Source organism: Condylura cristata, unplaced genomic scaffold (assembly GCF_000260355.1).
Source record: "Condylura cristata isolate star-nosed mole 26May11 unplaced genomic scaffold, ConCri1.0 scaffold00003, whole genome shotgun sequence".
Taxonomy (NCBI): domain Eukaryota; kingdom Metazoa; phylum Chordata; class Mammalia; order Eulipotyphla; family Talpidae; genus Condylura; species Condylura cristata.
Genome location: NW_004567104.1, coordinates 18,196,717 through 18,217,180, shown reverse-complemented (window position 1 = coordinate 18,217,180; position 20,464 = coordinate 18,196,717). Strand labels below are relative to the sequence as shown.

The 20,464-nt window shown below is 44.0% G+C and overlaps 1 protein-coding gene and 1 long non-coding RNA gene across 3 annotated transcripts in view; both read right to left on the bottom strand.

Moving 5' to 3' along the window:
* The window catches only part of LOC105854396, a 123,302-nt gene that overhangs the window by 8,488 nt on the left and 94,350 nt on the right, over nt 1–20,464 (bottom strand). For both annotated transcript variants that reach the window (XR_001146078.1, XR_001146077.1), the window contains exon 4: nt 17,560–17,666. This is a non-coding gene — a long non-coding RNA (uncharacterized LOC105854396). The remainder of the gene's footprint in view (nt 1–17,559; nt 17,667–20,464) is intronic.
* On the bottom strand, nt 19,384–20,458 carry SOX2 (SRY (sex determining region Y)-box 2). Its single transcript, XM_004675014.2, has one exon. It carries the CDS (start codon nt 20,443–20,445, stop codon nt 19,483–19,485), a length of 963 nt encoding a protein of 320 aa, XP_004675071.1. The 5' UTR covers nt 20,446–20,458; the 3' UTR covers nt 19,384–19,482.

Sequence of the window (20,464 nt, the reverse complement as noted above, 5' to 3'; positions counted from 1 at the left end):
TTCATTTGTCATCAGAGAACCACTGCATCAAGCCAGGTATTTTGCGCCTATTCAACTCTAGAAGAAAATGGAACAACTTGAGCTATTATAAAAAGCTCAGCATTCAGTGCCAACATTTCAAATTAGCCTCATTTTACAAGATCTCAGCAGCAGCACCCTCTCCCCACCCCCCCAACTCATTCAGACTAAGTCTTGGCAACTTTGCTCTCTAGCCCCAAGCAGGACTGTTAACATAGTAGAGTTTATCCATTATCATAGTTCACAGACTTCTCCATAGCTGCAAGTTGACATTTGGAACCTGTCACGTAGAAGGTTCCATCCAGGAACAAAGTCACCTACTTCCAAAGCAACTGTCATGGGAAGGTGGGGCAGCTGGGAAAGGGGATGGGGAGGAACTACTCACACAATAACCAGGACACAACCTGAGCTCTGATGTCCATCAATGAAAGGTAACTGATAAAAAGAGTTCTCTTCCTGGGTACTTGACCAGTATGTGAATTTATCTCATTTACAATTATGGGAAATGACTGATAACCTATCCAAACAGTAAACACGAAGGTACTTATACTAGAAACATAGTACTTTAAGTTTTCTTGTCCTTGAGTCCTACAATATAAAAAACATGAGTCAATACCACAAATTTAACAATTTGCCTGAATTAATAACAGATCATAGAGACATAAGACACTGGATATATTCATCGGGTAACCTCAGGATACATGGCTCTAAAATTCTAAGTTGCTCATTTCTCTCCATACTTGCATATAGTACCCCTTCCACCTACACACACAGAAGAAATATTTTTTTCCTTTACCCTATGTAATCAAAAAGTGCAGAAATCATGACCTAGAAATCACTTTATCATTAGCAATGCATTAGATGAGATACTTTTCTTTTTTTTTCTCCCTTGGCATCTACTCCAAGGGACTGAGCAAAGCACTAAGCTACTATTCAAATAGATCTGAGAGGAAATATGGGGTTCACAAGAGAATCTGACTGTTGCAGTGGTCTGGCCTCCAGCACCTGCTATACCACCCAGTTCTCAGAGATGGCTCTTAGCTTAATTTTACAAACATATCGCGGTCTTCATTTATCTGTTAAAATGGTCCAGGGTACTTGCCAGGCTTATTGTACCATCATCGCTGGTGCATTTGTCTTTTCTGTCTAATGTCTGTCATTACACAAAGCATTCGAAAAAGCTAATTTCCAACCCTGAAAATACAGTCTTACTAGAGAAGTCATTACATTAGCATAATAAGCACAAAGTTCCAAGGTGGTAATTTGGTTATAGATCTGAAACCCTTCCTGTTTCATCAGATTGATGTTGAGGTATGATATTGCCTTGATGCAGCTAACATCTGGGTCAGAGGATCCCCTGCTGGAGGAAAATTTGGTTGGGGTGAACAGTTTATCTTTGGGAACCTGAAGAGAGGTAAAAGTTTCAAGTTTCACCTGCCCCGTTAAAACATTTTTTTAAGGAACCAAGATGCATCCTCATTTCCTTTTTTCTTCTTCTTTATGTATCCTTCTTGCCTTGAGCACCAAAAAAAAAAAGTCTCAAAAAGTTTTCTTTTACCGATGCTTCGTTAGACATGGACAAATACTAGAACTTTGCTCACAGGCAAAACAAGCACTTCTCAGTCTATATTTTGGGGGTTGGGAAATTCGACCTCAGCCTGCCCTGTCAGAGTAGAGGTGCAGATTAGCTGCTACTTGGTGGAGGCTGGGACGGTGGTGGTGGTAAGGGTCAGTAAGGTTGAGATGCATTCAGATGTTAATTTTCACCTGAAAAGAATGAATGCAGTCACCCACATGGGGGTCGACTGAAGTTTCTCATGAATGCTGGCCAAGAGCACTTGCTTCCTTGGGAAAGATGAAAGTTGAAATGGAGGGAGAAAGTAGTCTAAAAGTTATGGGAGCAGGAAAAAGGGAGGGAGTAGGGAAAGCCTTGCTGAGTTAAAGGAAATTTATTTAGCCACCAATTGTAAATCGTTTTGAAACTTTCCTCTTCAATACAGTTTTAAGGTACAATGGGGAGGTGGTAATTTCCTATTTACTATATATTTAAAGATTGCCTATCAAATTAAAAGATATTGATGTGGAAATAAGGGTGAAGAATTAGCCTCTTTTTTTCTGCTGTTATGCCTTGTTTTGCATAGTCTTTCTGTTTAACAACTGCAATCTACCTTGCTTACTATGAATCCCAAAAAGTACTTCATGAGTAACTAAGAAAGGAAAAACCTTCCACATTCCAACACTGCCTTTAACCTCATAGTAAAGGGTTCATTCAGACCCCAGGATCACACTGAGGCATTAATTAGGCTGATGAAATCCATCGAAATGTATGAATTCAGCATAATCAAGTTTCTACTGCAGACTATCGTTAAGGAATACGTGAGCAGCTGGGAGAATAGAAAGTACTGTTAGAGTTAAGTCATGCATGTAATTGAGTATATTTAACATAACCATTTTAATGATCAGTGATTAAAAGTGCATCTTACTTAAATGGTATATCCTCTGCAATTTGTTCATATCAACTCAATAATATTCTCAAAATGAAAAAGTAAGGACACAAATTTCTAAACAAGATCGTTTTTGAGTTTGGGAGGAAAAAAATCATGTAAGTAAAGTGGAAAGAAAAGAGTGGCTTTTGCATGCAAGCAGCTACACCCATGCAATATAAATTAATCAGTGTTTTAGGTACCGTCTGTATTCAGTTCAATGTAGTAAGTATACATAAGTGCTTGTTTTATCCCTGAAAATGAATGTAAGTCCTTAAAATGCTTTCTCTGTGCAACATGATTATTTTTTAGGAAGTGAGAGGTCTGCTGAAATTTTGCTTTCTGATTGGTCCAACCTGTTGTTAGGTTGGCTTATCTTATTGGAACTTACTTTTGAGAAGACAGCACAGGGAAGAAGATAGAACAGATTACGAGGGAAAGATAGGCTTAGGATATGGCAAAAGAGGGCCACAGGCTGTGGAAACTCTCAAAGGGACATTAGCTGTTCAGATCAGCTAGGGTCCTGAACGAAAAGCCCAGGCGTTTAGAAGCAGACTCCACTCAGCTCTGTTCACCCTGACCTGGCCAGATAAATGAAGTCATTGTGGAGCCATGCACCAGCCAGCCCAACTCTTTCTGTTGTAGTTTCTCAGCTTTTGTACTCAAAATGCGCAAATCACTGGTTACACAGGGAAGAACCAAGGGAGGAGGATCCAAGCACACAGCTAGAAGTGTACAACATCTACAAGTCCGGGTAGGCACTACAAGTGTGTGCATTTAAGTGAAGGGCTACAGTTGGCCGGGTATTCAAAAGTTGCCTCAAGGGGCTCTTTTTATTTTATTTTTTAATAATATAATAGCTTATTTTTACAACATTTTGTGCATTTTTTCCATCTCAGATGTAATCCCTGTGGGCTTCCCATCATCAAATCACCCATGTCAAGGGACTCTTTTAATTGTGATTATCATTATCTCCCGTCACCTCTGTCCACTGTTCTAGAAAAACCAATCTATAGGGTTTGAAGAGTGACACATCTTGAATGTCTTGAAAGTTCACCAACCATTTCCAAACTTCTACAAACCTAAGAGGGAAAAAGTAAGGCACAAGCACATATAACTATGATGGGGATATACAATCTCCTTGCTGCAAACCAGACAAAAATAGTTGAAGAGAAAATTCATTTGAAGCCCGCTTTCACCCAGTAACATGTCTTCCTTGGTTTGGAGGGACAGCTTTTGGGAAATGGGCTCTTTCAAGGAGTTCCCCAGCATCCAGTGTATAGCCTATAAATATGGTGGAAGTGTCATACCAGGGGTAGTCAGTGCAAGAGAATCTGGAGTCTTGAAAGCATCTTTTTCTTCTGGCTATGGTGGCACTTAAATGATAATGCGGGCAATGGAGCTAGGAGATTTATATCTTTTGGAAAGTAGGGCGAGCCAGATGGTAATAGCGTCATTAACACACAAACTTGGGATGTGCAAGTGAAGCTTGAAATTGGGAAAGAGATTGAGAGAACAAAGGGGGTTGCTGTTGAAAGGCTACCCCTCTTTTGCCGGCCAAAGCTAAGAGCCTCTTGGTACTGGGGTCTGCTCCTGCCCAGAGCTGGATAATAAACGACAGCTTTCCCCCTCCCCTGTTGTGACTTAGAAAGCAGGGAGAAAACTTTGCAATAGGCAAATGTGGCTCTTATTTATGTGTAACCCTTTGTAGTCTGAAGTGGGAGGAATGGACCTTTAATTCAACTGCTCCCACCCTCTTCCCTCGTTTGATAAGCTCCTGCAATTGTTGACATTTATTTTACGAATTCAATGTGCTGCTTGTTGCACGTTTCAGACAAAAGTTCATTTTCCTCCCCTTATGTAACACTCTAAGTAAATATTCAAGTTGAACAGCACTACCTTCTTTTTGGTGATGGGGGTTGGTGTGAAGGTGCTGATGGGGTTAATCTCTGGAGTCTAACTTTTGAAAGTCTTAATGTTTAAGTTAAAGTCCCAATTGTCTGAACAGATGTAATTCAAAGAGAACAGAGAAGGCATTAAGACAAGATTAACAATGGCGTTAGTAATATAAGGCATGTTTATAATAAACACCCACACAAACATAAACACTAGGGTGGCTTGTAACTAAAGAAAACGAAATTAATAATTTCATCTTCCTTCTTATGAATGCAATGTATATATGTGTGTGTGTATAATTATATATGGCTTCTGGGAAGACGGAAAAGGTAACGGTCGTTAAGTTTTGAATGGTTTGAGTGATCCTGTTAGCGACTAAAAGTTGATGATGTCTAAACTAAAATCGAACGTTTTCCTTTTTCTTCTTAAAAACAAAACTGGAGCTCTTTAAAAACCCAGAGGACTTACCCTTAAGGCATTATTCAGAGAAAAACTGAGACTGGCCGTTCGTCACAGGCAATTGTAAAGGGTTTCAAAGGGCCGATCAAACGATGGCCAGAGTAATCTACATTCAAGTCCGGATGGCGGTGTTACGGCACACACCTGCGGGGTGTTTGCAGTCCGTGCCCCTCGCCGAGCTACAAATCATCATTAAAGCGAGCTGCTTAAGCTTCTTCGCAGCTTCTACACAAGAGTTGCTTGGGACAGTTCTCTTTGATATCACGCTACAACTCGCAATTGACAAGCAAGGTATTTTCGAGCTCAAAACCAGGTCCAAACTCTCGAGCGCACTGAGAAGGCGATGTGAGGTTTGGGTGCAGAGAGCAATCGTAAAAGTCTTTTCTACCATTTCCTCTGGAGACTCATCATACACACACACAAAAAAATGTATAGGAAATTAGGTTAGAAGTAGTTGAAACCCGCCTTGAGTTTTGTATTGAGGTTTTTCCCAAAACTTATTTACTGTCTTTGCCACAAACTTTTAACCGTCTCAGACTATAGATACCATCTCACAACCTGTTTCCCTCCTTTCCTCTCTTACACACACAGACACGCGCGCGCGCGCGGGGGCGCGCGTACACACACACAATCTCACGGGCTAGCACCCTCCCTTGAGTGCAGGATTACACTACGTGCAGCCAGACTGGGATCTAGTTTGAAACTTTCACTTTTGATTCATTCCTTTGGCTTTCTATCTTTCCACCCTCCCCCCGCCACGCTGACCCAGCAGTCACTGACATCACCTTAAGAGAAAAAAATCTGGAGTTAGGTTGAAAAAAGAAGGGACGTGGAGGTCAGACACTCGAAGGTACGGAAAGGGAAGGAATGTAGGTTTCTGTTTGCTGCTTGCCTGAGTGTATGTAAACCCTCAGCTGTCCGTGTTGCGACCCTTTTGCTGAGGGCGGGAAGTGGGGGGTGGGGGGAATAACCCGCTGCCCGTGATGCCAAGATCAACACTGGGAGCGAATGTATCAATAGACCAATTTTCTGTTCCCACTGCGAGGCTTTTCATTTCCATCCTGAGTGGAGGCGTCTGCGCTGCGCAAAACGCAGAAGCACCGTAGTGTCGGGAAAAAGAGGGCGCTAGAAGCGGGAGGCGCAAATATGGAAATTAACTCATTAAGAAGGGGTGTGGTTACCGCAAAGCTCCCCTCCCCCCATCCCTTCCTTTCTCCCTTGCCGCCACGGTCCCAGCTTGCTAAATATGAGATTACTAACAAACAAAATAAAGCAGAAACTGACTACGCAGCCCAGATCAAACACGCTCCAGATAATTCGCTTCACTCAGCGCCACAGCCAGACTTGCGGCGCAGTACCGGCCCCCGACGCCAGCGGGTAACTTCAGCGCCCCCTCCACGTCAGCCCCAGCTTCCGCGCTCTGAAAGCCAGGGCTGGGGGCGGCGTTTCGAAGGCACAGCACGTGGCCCTGACGCCTCGTTTGGTGGTCGTTTTAAAGCTTCAGACAAACGTTGCCACCAATATGGTAACCCTCTGAGAATTTCTACTTATCTTAAAGGTCCTCTCCTAGAAGCTTGCTGGAAGGGAGGGTGATATTTCCTTTGGAAGGGGGGGGAGGGGGAAGGGGAGAAAGTAACTAAAAAGTAGCGTCCCAGAATACTTGACTAGGAAACTTTTTCTGTGGCGTAGCTCCAAGTTTGGGGCCAGAGTAGGTGGGCTGGGCCTGACGAGGCGGGAGTAGAAAAGACCCACACAAGCCAGTATTGAGCGCTGGGCCCAATTTGGGCGTTCAAGACCTGGGTTGAGATATTATTAACTAGCGATCAGGTGCCCAAGAGTGAGGGCCAGAGGTTTGGAAAACTAAGGTGCATAATTATGTATTGAAGTAAAATGTTTTGGGGTGGGGGTGTATACGAAACAAGACACAAAAACTCACATTACCCCCTCCTCAGTCGCTCTGCCTGGTCCTCTCAAAGACTGCTTCTGTGGAGAACTGGGGGGTGGCAGAGGGAGAGGGAGGAAAATTATACTTTTATGGTTTTTCTTCCTGAGTGGCCGGCCTCCCGGGCCTGGTCCCAGCCTGGCTTTCCCCCAGCTGCGGGCCCCTTGGAGGAAGGCCGCCCAGTCCCCTCATCTCCCGCTGTCTGCAGGCCACCGAGCCTCAAAGCATGCATTGTCCAGCGGGCCAGGGAGGCCAGCGGTCCCCTGGAGAAGAAAAACACTGAGTCCAACTCCTGTTAGAGAAAGTTTCCTAATGCACTCCTTGTGGTAAAATACACTTTAAACGGGGCGGAGAGGATCGGTTTTGAAAATCACTGCCTTCCCTGATTCCTCAACTTCCCTTGCCAATTATTAAGTTCTCAGACAAGCGGAGAGTGGATCAGAAAGAAATTGGAAGGTGACTAAAAATGTGAACAGGGCTCTAGAACTCTCAATTTGATGGTTTTAAAATGCGGGTGGGAAGAGTAAAGGGGATTTCTCCACCCAGGTCTGGGCCGAGGACAGCTGCACGTTCAGTGCGCCAGGGGGTGGGGTGAGGGAAGAGGCCCCCCCCAACCCCGAGGGCGCGTGTGCAGGCGAAGCATTTCGCACCTCCTGTTTGTCTTAGAAGCAAGAAGGGGACCAGGGGTGGGAAGGGGGGGGAGAGGGAATTGTTCTGCTTCCCGACAGGCAGTAAAAGTTGAATAAAATGGAGAGGAGGGCACACGCAAAAACAAAAACTGCTATAGATTCTAAGTCTTGCAACTTGACCCGAATCGCAAATAGCGGGAATTCTCCATTTGCAAAAGATTTCTAAATCTTATCCCCACCCCTCCCGACTAAAGCCGCAGACAGCAAAATCCGCGGTAGAGAACCGTTAGAATTGAAGCTTTGGGAGCAAATGTGATTAATCTTTCATTCGAGCAGCGGGGACCCATTCCTTCCTAGAGTAATCGTCTGCATCTAAGGGGTTTCTAGGTTTTCGCCTGCTCTTCTTTATTTGCAAAATAATGGCTCAAGTCCCTTGCAAAACTCTGCCTGATATAAGTATATTCCAAGACACTGCGATTGTGAATCCGTTTTAAAAAAAATAAAAACAAAAAAAAAATTAATGCCCCAGGTCTGTGCTCTCGGTATCCAAAAACCCAAGTGACCGAAGAAGCGCATTTAATGGCTGTGGCTCTTTGGGAGCTGCGCTAATTTGGTGTGTGGACTCAATGCCTTAATGCTAAATCGGCAATATAAAGGACTGAAGAGCAAGCCCGATAAAGGCTCTAATTGCTACTGGAAGATTTAGGTGGTTGCTAGGATCTGAGGACCACCACTACCACAATAAACCTCCAATAGAGTGTTTGGACTTGAGTATGGGGGGGGCGGGGGTAGACTTTCTACAGCGAATAGTGCCCACATCTGCTGGAACTTCCATATCTAAGCTGTTCATTTAAGGGAGCCAACTTATGAAATCTCCACAATTAGATCTTCATTGTTCTTCCTGCACAACACTGTCTAGAAAGAAAAGGTCTTCTCGGTCGGGGCCAATCCAACGAAGCGTTTGACGTTATTAAATAATAAAGCGATTGTGATTTACATTGTTGTTCAGAAAAAAAGGCCAATTATCCACTGTTATGTTGCCATAAAGATCATATTAACTCGAATTAGTAATCAAACAATATGCGAGCATTTTAAAAAGTACAGCCGAACTGGGTGACAGCTACCGCGACGTCTTCACTTTCACCAGCGAACCCACCCGCGCCGGCAGCCGGAGCTAGAGACGCAGTCGCCGCAGACCCGAAAGGAGGGAGAGAGCAGCAAAGCGATGATTAACGGTCTTCAGTGTTAATTATTCTCAATTAATCCCAAACAGTGCAAATCTTCCCTGGTTCCCTGGTTCGGGATGCTCTGAAAATTCCGCCTTCCTGGGAGGAGTTTATAAGAAATCCGGAAGAGGCAATCTCGTTGAGAGTGCACCTGTGAGCGAAGGGGTAGGGGTGTATGGGTGTGTGTGTGTGCTGTCTGCGGTGTGTTCGCGGGAGGTCCGCTGCCTTTCCCAGAGCCTGGCGTGTACCCCAAAGCAGGTGCCTGGGGAGGGGGGGACAAGGCCCACAGCATCCTTAGACTCCCAGTGAATTTCGCATTTTCTCTACTCAAATCTCTCTGTCTTGCACTCTGTTTATTAGGTTTATAACTCTTTGCCCACTTAAATTTGTGCAGTCAACCAAGGAAATCTAAATAGGTTTGAGTCGCCCCTTGGGCACAGAATGGCGGCTTTAATAAGAAAGATTAATTGTGGGTGTGTACCTGCCCCAAGTAGGGGCAGCTAAAAAGGAGATGCGGGGGAGTAGGTCGAGGGGAGGGAGCCGCCTCTCATCTGGGCCCAGACTTTAGTAGGCGCCTTAGGTATACTTAGCTTGGGCCAGCGGCAACTGGTTGCAGTCACAAGGGCGCCGCAGAGATGGTAAGACCCAGCTCTTCTAGTGTTATTTGAGGTTTTAAAGAACCTGGCTTTTATTTGCCCTGCACATAACACCTTTGCCTTGCTCGCTCCTCGCCGGACTCCTGACTCTGGACCCCGACTCAGGTAGTGACCGCTGCTGGGAGAAGTCTGCCTATTCCCGCCCCACCCACTGAACAATGTTTGGGCGAATGATAACATGGTTTTGCTGCGAGGGCTACAAAGTTGATATTTTTGTTGCCGCGATGAAAAATGTATATGGTTACATGGTTTTCTGTAAACAGACAGGGAGCAATTCTCCGCGCAGTACTTCCGCAAGTCCCCGCACAGAGGGAAATCAGCCAGTGCCTGAGCCGTGTGGAATCTTACCCAGCTCCGCAGCAAAGCTTGGGAGAACTGTCCTTGCCCTCAGGGCCCTTTCCTCGCCGCTCCTCCTTTCTAGTGAATACAGGGATCCCAGAATAAGGAGTGGCAAAGGGGGAGGTGGGAGGGGGGGTGGAGAGGTGCTGGAATCTAGGGGGTGGCTGGAAGAAGGGACTGACTAGACTAATCTTTTTGGTAGCTGTTCCTCTTTGAATAATTTCATTTATATTTGAGGCACCAAGGCCTGAGTTTAAACAAATATGAAATTGAAATCTTCGGAAAAACCGGCCTTCGCAGCCATGGGGGCAGCTAAGTATGACGGTCTCATCTTTGTCAAGAGTTTTAAAACAGTTGCTGCCTTTCCTAACCCTCCTTTCTATGTCTCACTCCTCTTCCCAGTAAAACCAACTCAAAAGGGGACAGATTCCACTCCACAAGATTAATGTCTGTTCATTTGCAGGATTAACCCTCTCACGCAGTATAATAAAATACTAGAGGTCCTTTTAAATACACTAAATTCCCACCTCCTCTCTTTTCGTATTTGGTCTTTCTCAGGACATCTGAAAACAGTGCCTAGGAACCGAAGTAAATTTTAGTAGAACCGAAGTAAATTTTTAGTGGAACTTTTTTAGTAGAGTTTTTAGATGCTCTGGGGGCCGCTGTGGGCATTGATATTGGGAGGCAGTGAAGAAAGGAGCTTAACTTTAAATAGCTCTAGCTATACATTTTGATTGGGAACTCATGATTAAAAATCTATTTGTTCCAGTTAGGGCTCAGCAGATTTCAATGTTGGTGATAGGAGCCACAAAATGTTCATTAAAGGAACCTAACCAAGGCTACTGTATGGCCACTTTGTGAACTCAGAACTATGGTTGGGGGGGGGGTATGAAAGTGTGAGTTGATGTCACGCTGGCTGTCAGTGTGTGGTCTATTGTGGAGAATGGTGCTTTTTGACTGAACAGAGGGAGCCACCCTCCCCCCTTCCCCAGCTCTACTGCACCTGCACTGGATGAGGGAGTCCCTGCCATTCAGCCCATCGCAGATTGTTCAAACAGAAGACATCTCTGACAGCACTCAATTCATTACATTTCTTCCTGCTTTTCAAACCAACACACACACACAAAATGAGTATTGCCAGCCAGTGACAGCCAAAAAAAAAAAAATCTTAAAATACTTTATATGCAGCTAATTTGGAAGCTCACACAACTAACCGTGAAATATTTTGTATCCTTAACTTGTAAGGCTTCTTGGGGGCAGAGGGGAATTACCTGATTTTTCCTACTGAAAACATACCTCCATAGTTTTTACATGGCAACAGTAAGTTTGTGAAAAGACACTGCAGGATGACACAGGGAGAAGTTTCAATGGAAATGAAAAAGAAAATGTGCAAAGGAGAAAACTCCCTGATTTATCTTCTCAGAATGGCCGGCTTGAGATACATTCATAATTTATGCTGGTGAATCAGCTTGCTAATAGAGGTAGGGTACCCAAGAGCCAGGGATAGGCATTGAGTGAAGCAGGAGAAGGTCGTAATGAAGGCAGCGAGGCTGAAGTGTGAGCTAAACATTTAAATCAATTTCCTAACAACGAAGTCTTCTCCCCATATGTTCAGGTTTATTTTGCCATCTTAGATTCCAAGATGTTTTTGCACCATTCCACAAAGCTGATGAGAGAGTGTTTAGAAAACTGATGAGAGAGTGTTAGTCTGGTTTAAAAGCAGTTGGGGCAAACAAACTCTCACAAGGGAAACTTGATTTTCAGATATTTTCTTTGGAGGTAAGAAAAAGGGAAACAAAGGAAGAGAATGTGCAGGAGAAGACAGGCCACTTAGCATTTCAGACTGATTAAACTGTAATGCACAATCAGCCAAATTTGTGCTGTTAATTGTGATAGCCAAATCGACCTGGATGTGAGTTGATACTAAACTGAATGCATGTGAAATATTGGCTAATACACAAGCAATCATTAATCTGTTAGATCCAGAACATAAGGCCTAGTTTCCACTATCCCTCCCATTAGAGGGGCATTCAATGGATTACATTGATTTGAGGGCTGTAAAGAAAACTTGGGCATGACTTCTGGAAATACCCTGATGCTTTCCACCAAAAACAATTTTAGAGTCCACAGACCAAATGTCTTTCCTCTTAGCTACAATTTAAATCACATTTCAAGGAGGTCTCCCAACAATACTTTCTCCATCCTAAAAGATTTTGAAGGCAGTACAAATTATTAGGAGAGGAACCTGAAGAAGAAGATGGAAACACCATCACAAAGGCCACCTCACAAGCAACTGTCCTCACTGGCTGCATACAAGAACCAGAAAACTCTTCTTTCACGGCTGAAACTTATGCAGGGCCAAATAAAAGGAAGCTATGCTATCAGCTGATAATGATTTTTGGGTAATTTGTCAAGCTCTCAAAACAAAGCAAACATAGAAACAACTCATTCATACCTCACAGCAAACTCCAGCTAGCAAATCACGTAACTTTAAATCTCTATACTCCCATATATGTGGAAGAAGGGCGTGCCTATGAGCTCCAATGCCATCGTGATGGCTGTTGTGTGCTGGACTGCATACTTCCGAAGATTCGATATTTGTATTTTGTGATGGTCTAGGGCAGGGTGGGGGAGGGCAAAATCCTCCGCAGCCTCAAAAACCGGGACTGGGGAAGTGGGGAGAGATATCGGCTCCACTAGTCTGGTCCTCCTAGTGTTCCGATTGCCCTTTCTGGAAGACTCAAACGAATCATTTCATCCCCAAGGCCCAGCAGGCCCTGACGTCACGAATTGGGGGTGGGGGCGCAGTCCTGCTTCTGGCCTGGTCGTCAGCGATAAGAACCCTCGGGAAGAATTCACTGCTCCTTTTAATACAGTAATTATTTTTCTGCCTTCTGTGGGTGGGGGCGATTCCTGCCCCAGTGCCGGTATCCCTTCAGGAAGATGCCCAGGGACGGCAAGTTTGCAAGATAACTTCCTAGGCGAACCTTAAGCTAGGAAGAACACTGGGAAAGGAAGGATGATCTGAACAAGGTTAAATTCACCGCCAGGGACCAGAAAGGAGAGAAGGACCAGAATTACTGTATCTATCACTGGGGTCTAAAATGAGATCCCTGTCTTTCCTATCACCTAATTCCTCTCAACTGTAGGAAAAGTAGTAGTCAATTAATCCTATTTAGTGGCAGGCACTTTGTAGATGACCATCTGTGAGGTAAATTTGTAATTTATTATAATGTGTGTGTGTGTGTATCTGTATATGCCCCTATTTCACAAATGGCCAAGTGAAGGGTGGTCTACATAGTCCGCACAACACCTGCTCTAATACTAGAGGATCCCAATATCTTTGGGAGCCCACATGACTCCTGTAGCTTCTCATAGCCATGCCATTGCGCAGCCTCTGGCACTGGGAAGGACTAAGACTGAGATTATTACTGCTGAGACCCGGTAGCAAACAGGGACAAACAGGTAATTCCTTAAAAGTAAGGCCTGCGGTGTGAGGCAAAAGGTAGGACTTAGGTCAGACCACCTCTAATTTGGGAAGCTCAAGGCCTAGAATCATCTTGGGGTCACAAGGTCAATGTGCAGAAACTGGAGCTGGGGTGCAGAACATAGAGAACTCTGATGGGGCGATGGACAGACTGCAACACCTCGGGAAACTTTTCACGCTTGCCCAACACAGAATTGACCGACCGGAATTGGATGAGAAAATTGAGGCCATTTTGGCGAGAAGAATTTGAGCTCTACGCAGCACCTTTCCAAGGAGTCCTAGAGGGGCCAAGACCAGGGCCGCCGTGACGTCAGGCTCCTGACCCGGCGCTTGCTGGCCGCAGCTTACATCTGTCGGCTCCTGGGTCGCTCCAAGCAGGGCGCGGCGCGCTCCCTGGGGCAGGCTGTGGGAGGCCGGCGCGCTCCCAGCACCTCGCCGCGCCCCTCACCGAAGCCAGAGAATGTGGCGACCGACCGACCGTTCCCCTCGCCGCAAATGTTTACCAACAGTGCAAACTTCATTCTCTACATGCTGGCAGACGAGGGTAATGAAACGAATGATTCCTTGGAGCTTTTAAATTCCCTGACACTTCTTTGCAAAATAGAGCAAGTATCTCAAGTGCAAAAACCCAGAAGCAGCAAATATCTTTGCATCCTGAAATGAGAGGACGATCTATATTGACTTTTGAAGAGTAACTGGAGTACAGCGCTCAAGGAATAAAAACATCATCATTGAACCAGAATACAAATAAGCTCCCTCTAGACCCGCACACAGAAAATGAACTCTCTGCCCTGAGAAATCTTGTCTTTTTTTTTTTCCTTAATTATCTGCCTTTCCAAAGAGAAGTCTTAGTCAAAATAAGAAAGTCAAGTCCGTTATTTCCTAAGGGCCACAGGGGCAAAAAAACACATTCAACCTGAAAACAAGAATTGTAAAACTGGAGTGTGGTGAGAAGAGGTTATCCCTGGATGGTATCAGAGGTGAGGTTTCCAAAAAAGTTTTTAAAAAGCAAATAACTATGAAAGACACAACATTAATTCTTTGGTTTGAGCAATTTCCTTTTCTTTGGAAAGCTCCTTCCACAGCAGCTTACACTACAACTCCGGAGGCTGTGTACCTTTTGGACTTTCTCCATATTTTCACAGTAAAGGTCAAGAGTATCTCCCCCTTCTATTTTAGGGGCTCCACCTCATAGAGGAGCTTCCTAAGGAAATCCACCAGGCCATCTTCCAAATGAAGATTAGGAAAAGAAAGAAAAGAAAAGAAGACTAAGTCACCCACCCATCACCAACCTCACTTGTGGCTGTCCTGAAAAGCAGCCTTTGCTCTGAAAGCAAGGAAAAGCAGCATAAAAAAACAGTGAGATGCAAATGATTTTCAGGCAGTAATGGGGGGTGGGTAAGAGGTGGAGAGAATTGGAGAATGTTAACTCAAGTCTCTGTTACTGCTCACGTAAAGGAAACTCCATCCACAAAGCAAAATATGAGGACCTGTTTTGCAGAAATTTTCCAAGAGTAAGAAGTAAGAGGGGGAGGGTTGTAAAAGGCTCATTTAATTACAACAAATAAATAAATAATCTGTTAGTGCCAGCTAACAGATCAAACCACAGTCAAACTTCAATCTCAAAGCAGTTAGCTATAAACTGTTAGCAGTTGAAAAATAAACCTTGTGCACACAAAGGCACTGTTTAATTTTCTTTTTGTAAAGGTTCTAAATGAAGACCCATCACAGGTTAGCAGTATTTCTCGCCCTCCTAGGACACTGATCAGTTGTTTTTAATGTGAGAAAACTGGCAGCTCAAGACCGGTCAATGGAGCTCCAATAACAAAAGTTCTGAAAAGCTGAATGAATTGGATTTGTAATTACTGCATCCTGTCCCCCCTCCCACCCCTTGTAGCTTATCTCTTATTCATTCACCTTATATTATTGTCAAGGAATCTTACTCTCCAAGTCTTTGCTTTACCATTTCACTTAGGGCCAGGAAGGAACTTATGACTCGGCAGAAATAGAACTCACCCCCCATTGCACCTAGAAATGTTCAGACCAATAGATAGGTCGGGAAGTAGGACTATTTTGAAACTACTGGAACTCAAGAGTGTTCAGCCTGTGGAAACTTCCGTTTTAGAGCCTGAATTTTATTGGCAAACAGTAATGTGTATCCTTTCTAAATACAGAGGCTGTTTGAGTATCTAAAATCCTGTGATATTTCCATTTAGAAAAGGCAAAGGTTATAAATATTTCCTCTTCCCTTTCCCCAAATGACAAGGCACTAGAACTTGCCAGGCATGATGTAAAAATTAAGATAACTTATAATGTTCTTACTTTTCTCTTGTAAGCCAAAACAGTAAATAAAATAGAAAAAGATTATAATTCCAATCCTCCTCCAAGTTCAGGAAAAGGTTTTAAGAAAAAGTCAGCTTTATGATGCCAGGGAGGGCTCTGTGTGTATTTCAATCCAAGGCATTGCTGATGGAGTAGATTCTCCTGAGATTTCCTACTGTAAGAATGTGTCGGTTCTAGAAATAAGTACAGCTATTACAACCAAATCTACTAGCAGACTAAATAATTAATTGAAGCATTGCTCTTTGACCCTTGAAAAGTCCAGTAGGGACACGTTTATAGTAATAATACCTCCGAATGAGCCCTTGTCAAATATTCATTTAGTGGTTAATGTGAGCCATTTTCCCCTGGGACCGTCTGTAATACCAGCTTCCCAGCATTGGCAAGAAACCTTGCTAATCTACTACTGCTCAGCAAAATATTTTAACGCTCTTTATTTAAAGAGTGTGTATATGGGGGGTTGGTTGGGGAGAGAAAAAAATTTCAGCAGAAACAAACTACAATCTCATCCTTCTACACATTTCTATTTCTGTATATAAGGTTATAATGCATTACATTCACCCTCTTTGACTAGAAATTGAGTAGTTTTAGTGAGCATAGTAATATCCAGTGTAAAGTACACTCAACTAATTCCAGTACCAGAAGATAACTATTTTCTGGCCACGTTTATGGGTTTATCCCCTTCTTAGAAATCTGATTATATTATGTTCAGTATTAATTTAGCCATGAAACTATACATCTCAGGAAACAGTTTAACCCAATCAAATGAATGATGAAATATGTATAATTTTCCTCAAATGCAGTTTACTAAAAGAATTTATGTTTGCAACCAAAATATTTTGGTTCTTGTTTAGTTAGGAGCTATGGAAGGACAGGGGGGAAATGGGAGTTCTTTTGTTTTATATAGTTAGTGACAATCATTCAGAACAAGTTCAACTTCCCCAAATAATCTTTTCTTCCCTTTTGTAAACTATTTGAACCTGAGTATTTGCCAAAGTTGATGCTTCCAAAATCTGATCTTGTGGACCCTTCCCCCCCACCCCCAAGGAGGTTAATGCAGTGTAATTACACTAACCCCAGTACATATTTCTCACATATCTATTTTTTTCAAACATATACACTCCATATACTTGATTGACTCAAATTCCGGGAATATCCTCCCCACCCCCCAGCAAGATCATTTGGATCTTTATTCAAAGTTTCTTTTATTCGTATGTGTGAGCAAGAACTGGCGAATGTGCTCATTACCACGTGAATAATCCGTATATGCATTACAATGGATGGCCAGGCCCGGGGAAATTCTTTTAGAGTCTCTGCATTAATTAGGAGGGGCGGGAGGGGAGGGGGGGGAGAGAGAAATGCCTTGCTTAGAACTGGGAACCGGTATAACTGTCCTTTCCCCCCGTACAATATTACTCTAAAATGAGGATTAAAATGAACAAATAAAATCCTACACACACCTAAATTTTTTTTAAAAACCCATGTAAAATAAAAATACAGACGATATGAGATCTCCACAACTGAGCCAATTACTAACATTGACAACACCAGGAGCAAGCCTTCCTTGAAAAAAGAGACGCTGCGAACTAACTTAGTGGCTGAAGCCGGTACTTTAGTCAAGAGTGGAAGACACTGACGGACTTCAACTTCTCCAAAGTTGAAGTAAGTTGACACAACGAACCCTTGAAACTGTGGGAAGCAAACACACGCTCTTATAAACGTCCGACCCTAGGCTCCCGGTCCCCTTCGGTAGGGGAAAGACGAGCAAGATTGTAGTAAATAAGGAAGAAAAGTCCCAGAGTCTGCCTTACAGATTCTCTGGCTGCGCCCGGCGCGGGTCGGGGTAAGATGTTGAAACATCTCAAATTCAAAGACCAAGACGAAACCCAAACTTTTCAGCTCCCAATGAGGACAAGTATCGTCTTTCTTTACCTTTTCCAGGGCAAAAGAAGACAACAAATGCAATCTTTTCCCGTACTCCATACTCCCGCCTACTTTTCTACTACAGTAGTAAAACATTGTTAACAGATCAAAAACATAATCATCTTCAAATGTGATTAGACCGGACAAAGTAAAATATCTACCTCAGAGTTGATTGTTTTCTTCTTTAATATGGCTGTTGCCTGGCTTCTCTTTTGCTTGTTATCAGCTGCAGAGATTATCCGATTTGGGGCTACAGGCTTGGACCGTGCTGCCAATTTAAGAAATGGAATTCGTGGAAGGAGAGAGAGGAAAAAAAGAAAATAAATAATAATAATAATAGCCGTGATAAGTCGGGGAATTTTTGCAAGATGCTCTTAGCTTTCCCTCGCCCCCTAAACAGAAAAATGTAGAAGAGAAAGTTTATAAAGTCAAGGAACAAAGAAAGCAAACCACTTGTTTCCTTTCAGACAATAGCAGGGCCTGAGTAATCCAAACACCCACCAAGCAGATGAGCTTTGCAAGTCTCGTTTGCAATTATTCCAACACAAGAAGCATCATTTCCCCTTATAACAAGGTTTCCAAAGGGCCTTTGTACTGTGAAAAAAACGAAAACAAAACCAGCCAACCTGGTTCTGATTGGGCTCAACACCCCATCTGCTAAGCTACACGAAAAATTTCAGAATTGACTCCTTTCTGGCAACAAGTGGTATAAATCAGTTAAAGTCCCCATCATGCTTATTCATGCTACTTAGAAAAAGAGGGGGCGGATTCACAATCTATGTCTCTAGTTTCTATTTTAGAAATGACATAAGCATTTCAATTTTTTGCGTACTTATTCAATTAATCATACAGCTATTTATTTGTTGCAGTTAACATCACCATATGCTGCTGGGGTAAAATACCAAAGTTGTAGGTATTTTACTGTCTTGACTCAGCACAGAATATTCCCCAAAGAGTTATGCATAACAGTATTATCCAAATAAATGAAAGACTCAAGCATAATTTCGGTGTCCATATTTCAAAAATTTATTTATCTCAAACTGTGCATAATGGAGTAAAAACTTAAGTTGAAAATGTACCTGTTATAAGGATGGTATTAGTTCAAATATATACATGGATTCTCGGCAGACTGATTCAAATAATACAGAGCCGAATCTTTAAAATACAACTACGGAAAATAAAGGGGGGGGGACCTTAAAATATCACAATAAATTTACAGAAATATTACAAACCATAAGAAAATATTTCAAACACAGTAATTTCATGTTTTTTTTTTATCTGAACAAAATGGAAAGTTGGGAAACAAAAGCTATTATAAATTACCAATGATGTCCACCTGCATGGCCATTTTTGCTTTTAACAGTAAGTTAAAAAATTTAGTACAATCTAAAACTTTTGCCCCTTTAAAAGAAGACCACGGAGATGGTTTTGCCAGTACTTAATTCTAATTTTTCCTTTTGTACAATTTTTAAACAAGTAAAATGTCCAAATCTGTATAATTTTCTTCATTCCACGTTTGTAACTGTCCTAAATTTTAGCTGCAGAATCAAAATTCAGCAAGAAGACTCTCTGAAAAATATTGGCAAATTCTCAGCTTATAAACAATGGACATTTTGATTGCCATGTTTATCTCGATAAATACTGTACAAAAGTTGCTTGCAAATATTAAAACATTTTTTTCGTCGCTTGGAGACTAGCTCTAAATATTATTGGTAAAGACTTTTTGCAAACTTTCTGCAAAGCTCCTACCTTATCACTAGAACTTTTAAAAAGTTTTGCGTAGTTTTCTTTCCTCCAGATCTATACAAGGTCCATTCCCTTGCCCTCCCCCTCCCCCCGTTTTCTCTGTACAAAAATAGTCCCCCCAAAAGAAGTCCAGGATCTCTCATAAAAGTTTTCTTGTCAGAATCGCTGTTTTTGCGTGTGGACGGGATTGGTATTCTCTTTTGCAGCTGTCATTTGCTGTGGTGATGACTTTTTTTTTAAGCGTACCGGGTTTTTCTCCATGCTATTTCCTTAATCGCCTCCCATTTCCCTCATTTTTCTTTGAAAATCCCCCCCCCCTCCAGTTTACTGTCCGGCCCTCACATGTGCGAGAGGGGCAGTGTGCCGTTGATGGCCGTGCCGGGCACCGGGCCGCTCTGGTAGTGCTGGGACATATGAAGTCTGCTGGGGGCTGCGGGCTCCGGCACCTCGGCGCCGGGGAGGTACATGCTGATCATGTCCCGGAGGTCCCCGGCCTGGCAGGGCGCCCTGGAGTGGGAGGAAGAGGTAACCACAGGGGGGCTGGAGCTGGCCTCAGACTTGACCACCGAGCCCATGGAGCCAAGCGCCATGCCAGGAGTGCCCTGCTGCGAATAGGACATGCTGTAGGTGGGCGACCCGTTCATGTAGGTCTGCGAGCTGGTCATGGAGTTGTACTGCAGGGCGCTCACGTCGTAGCGGTGCATGGGCTGCATCTGAGCGGCGCCGTGAGCGTTGAGGCCGGGGTGCTGCGGGTAGCCTAGTTGGTCCTGCATCATGCTGTAACTGCCGTTGCTCCAGCCGTTCATGTGCGCGTAGCTGTCCATGCGCTGATTCACGCCCGCGCCGAGGCCCGCGCCCACCCCGACCCCGCTCGCCATGCTGTTGCCGCCGGGGGCCAGCAACCCGCCCGGCAGCGTGTACTTATCCTTCTTCATGAGCGTCTTGGTTTTCCGCCGGGGCCGGTATTTATAATCCGGGTGCTCCTTCATGTGTAGCGCTCGCAGCCGCTTGGCCTCGTCGATGAACGGCCGCTTCTCCGTCTCGGACAAAAGTTTCCACTCCGCGCCCAGACGCTTGCTGATCTCGGAGTTGTGCATCTTGGGGTTCTCTTGGGCCATCTTGCGCCGCTGCCCGCGGGACCACACCATGAAGGCGTTCATGGGCCGCTTGACGCGGTCCGGGCTGTTCTTCTGGTTGCCGCCCGCCGCCGCGGCTGTGGAGTTGCCGCCGCCGCCGCCGCCGCCCCCCGAAGTTTGCTGCGGGCCCGGCGGCTTCAGCTCCGTCTCCATCATGTTGTACATGCGGGCGCTGTGCGCGGGC

Excerpts from the sequence above, each read along its gene's own strand:
- SOX2 (XM_004675014.2), bottom strand. The coding sequence starts at position 20,445 with ATGTACAACATGATGGAGACGGAGCTGAAGCCGCCGGGCCCGCAGCAA.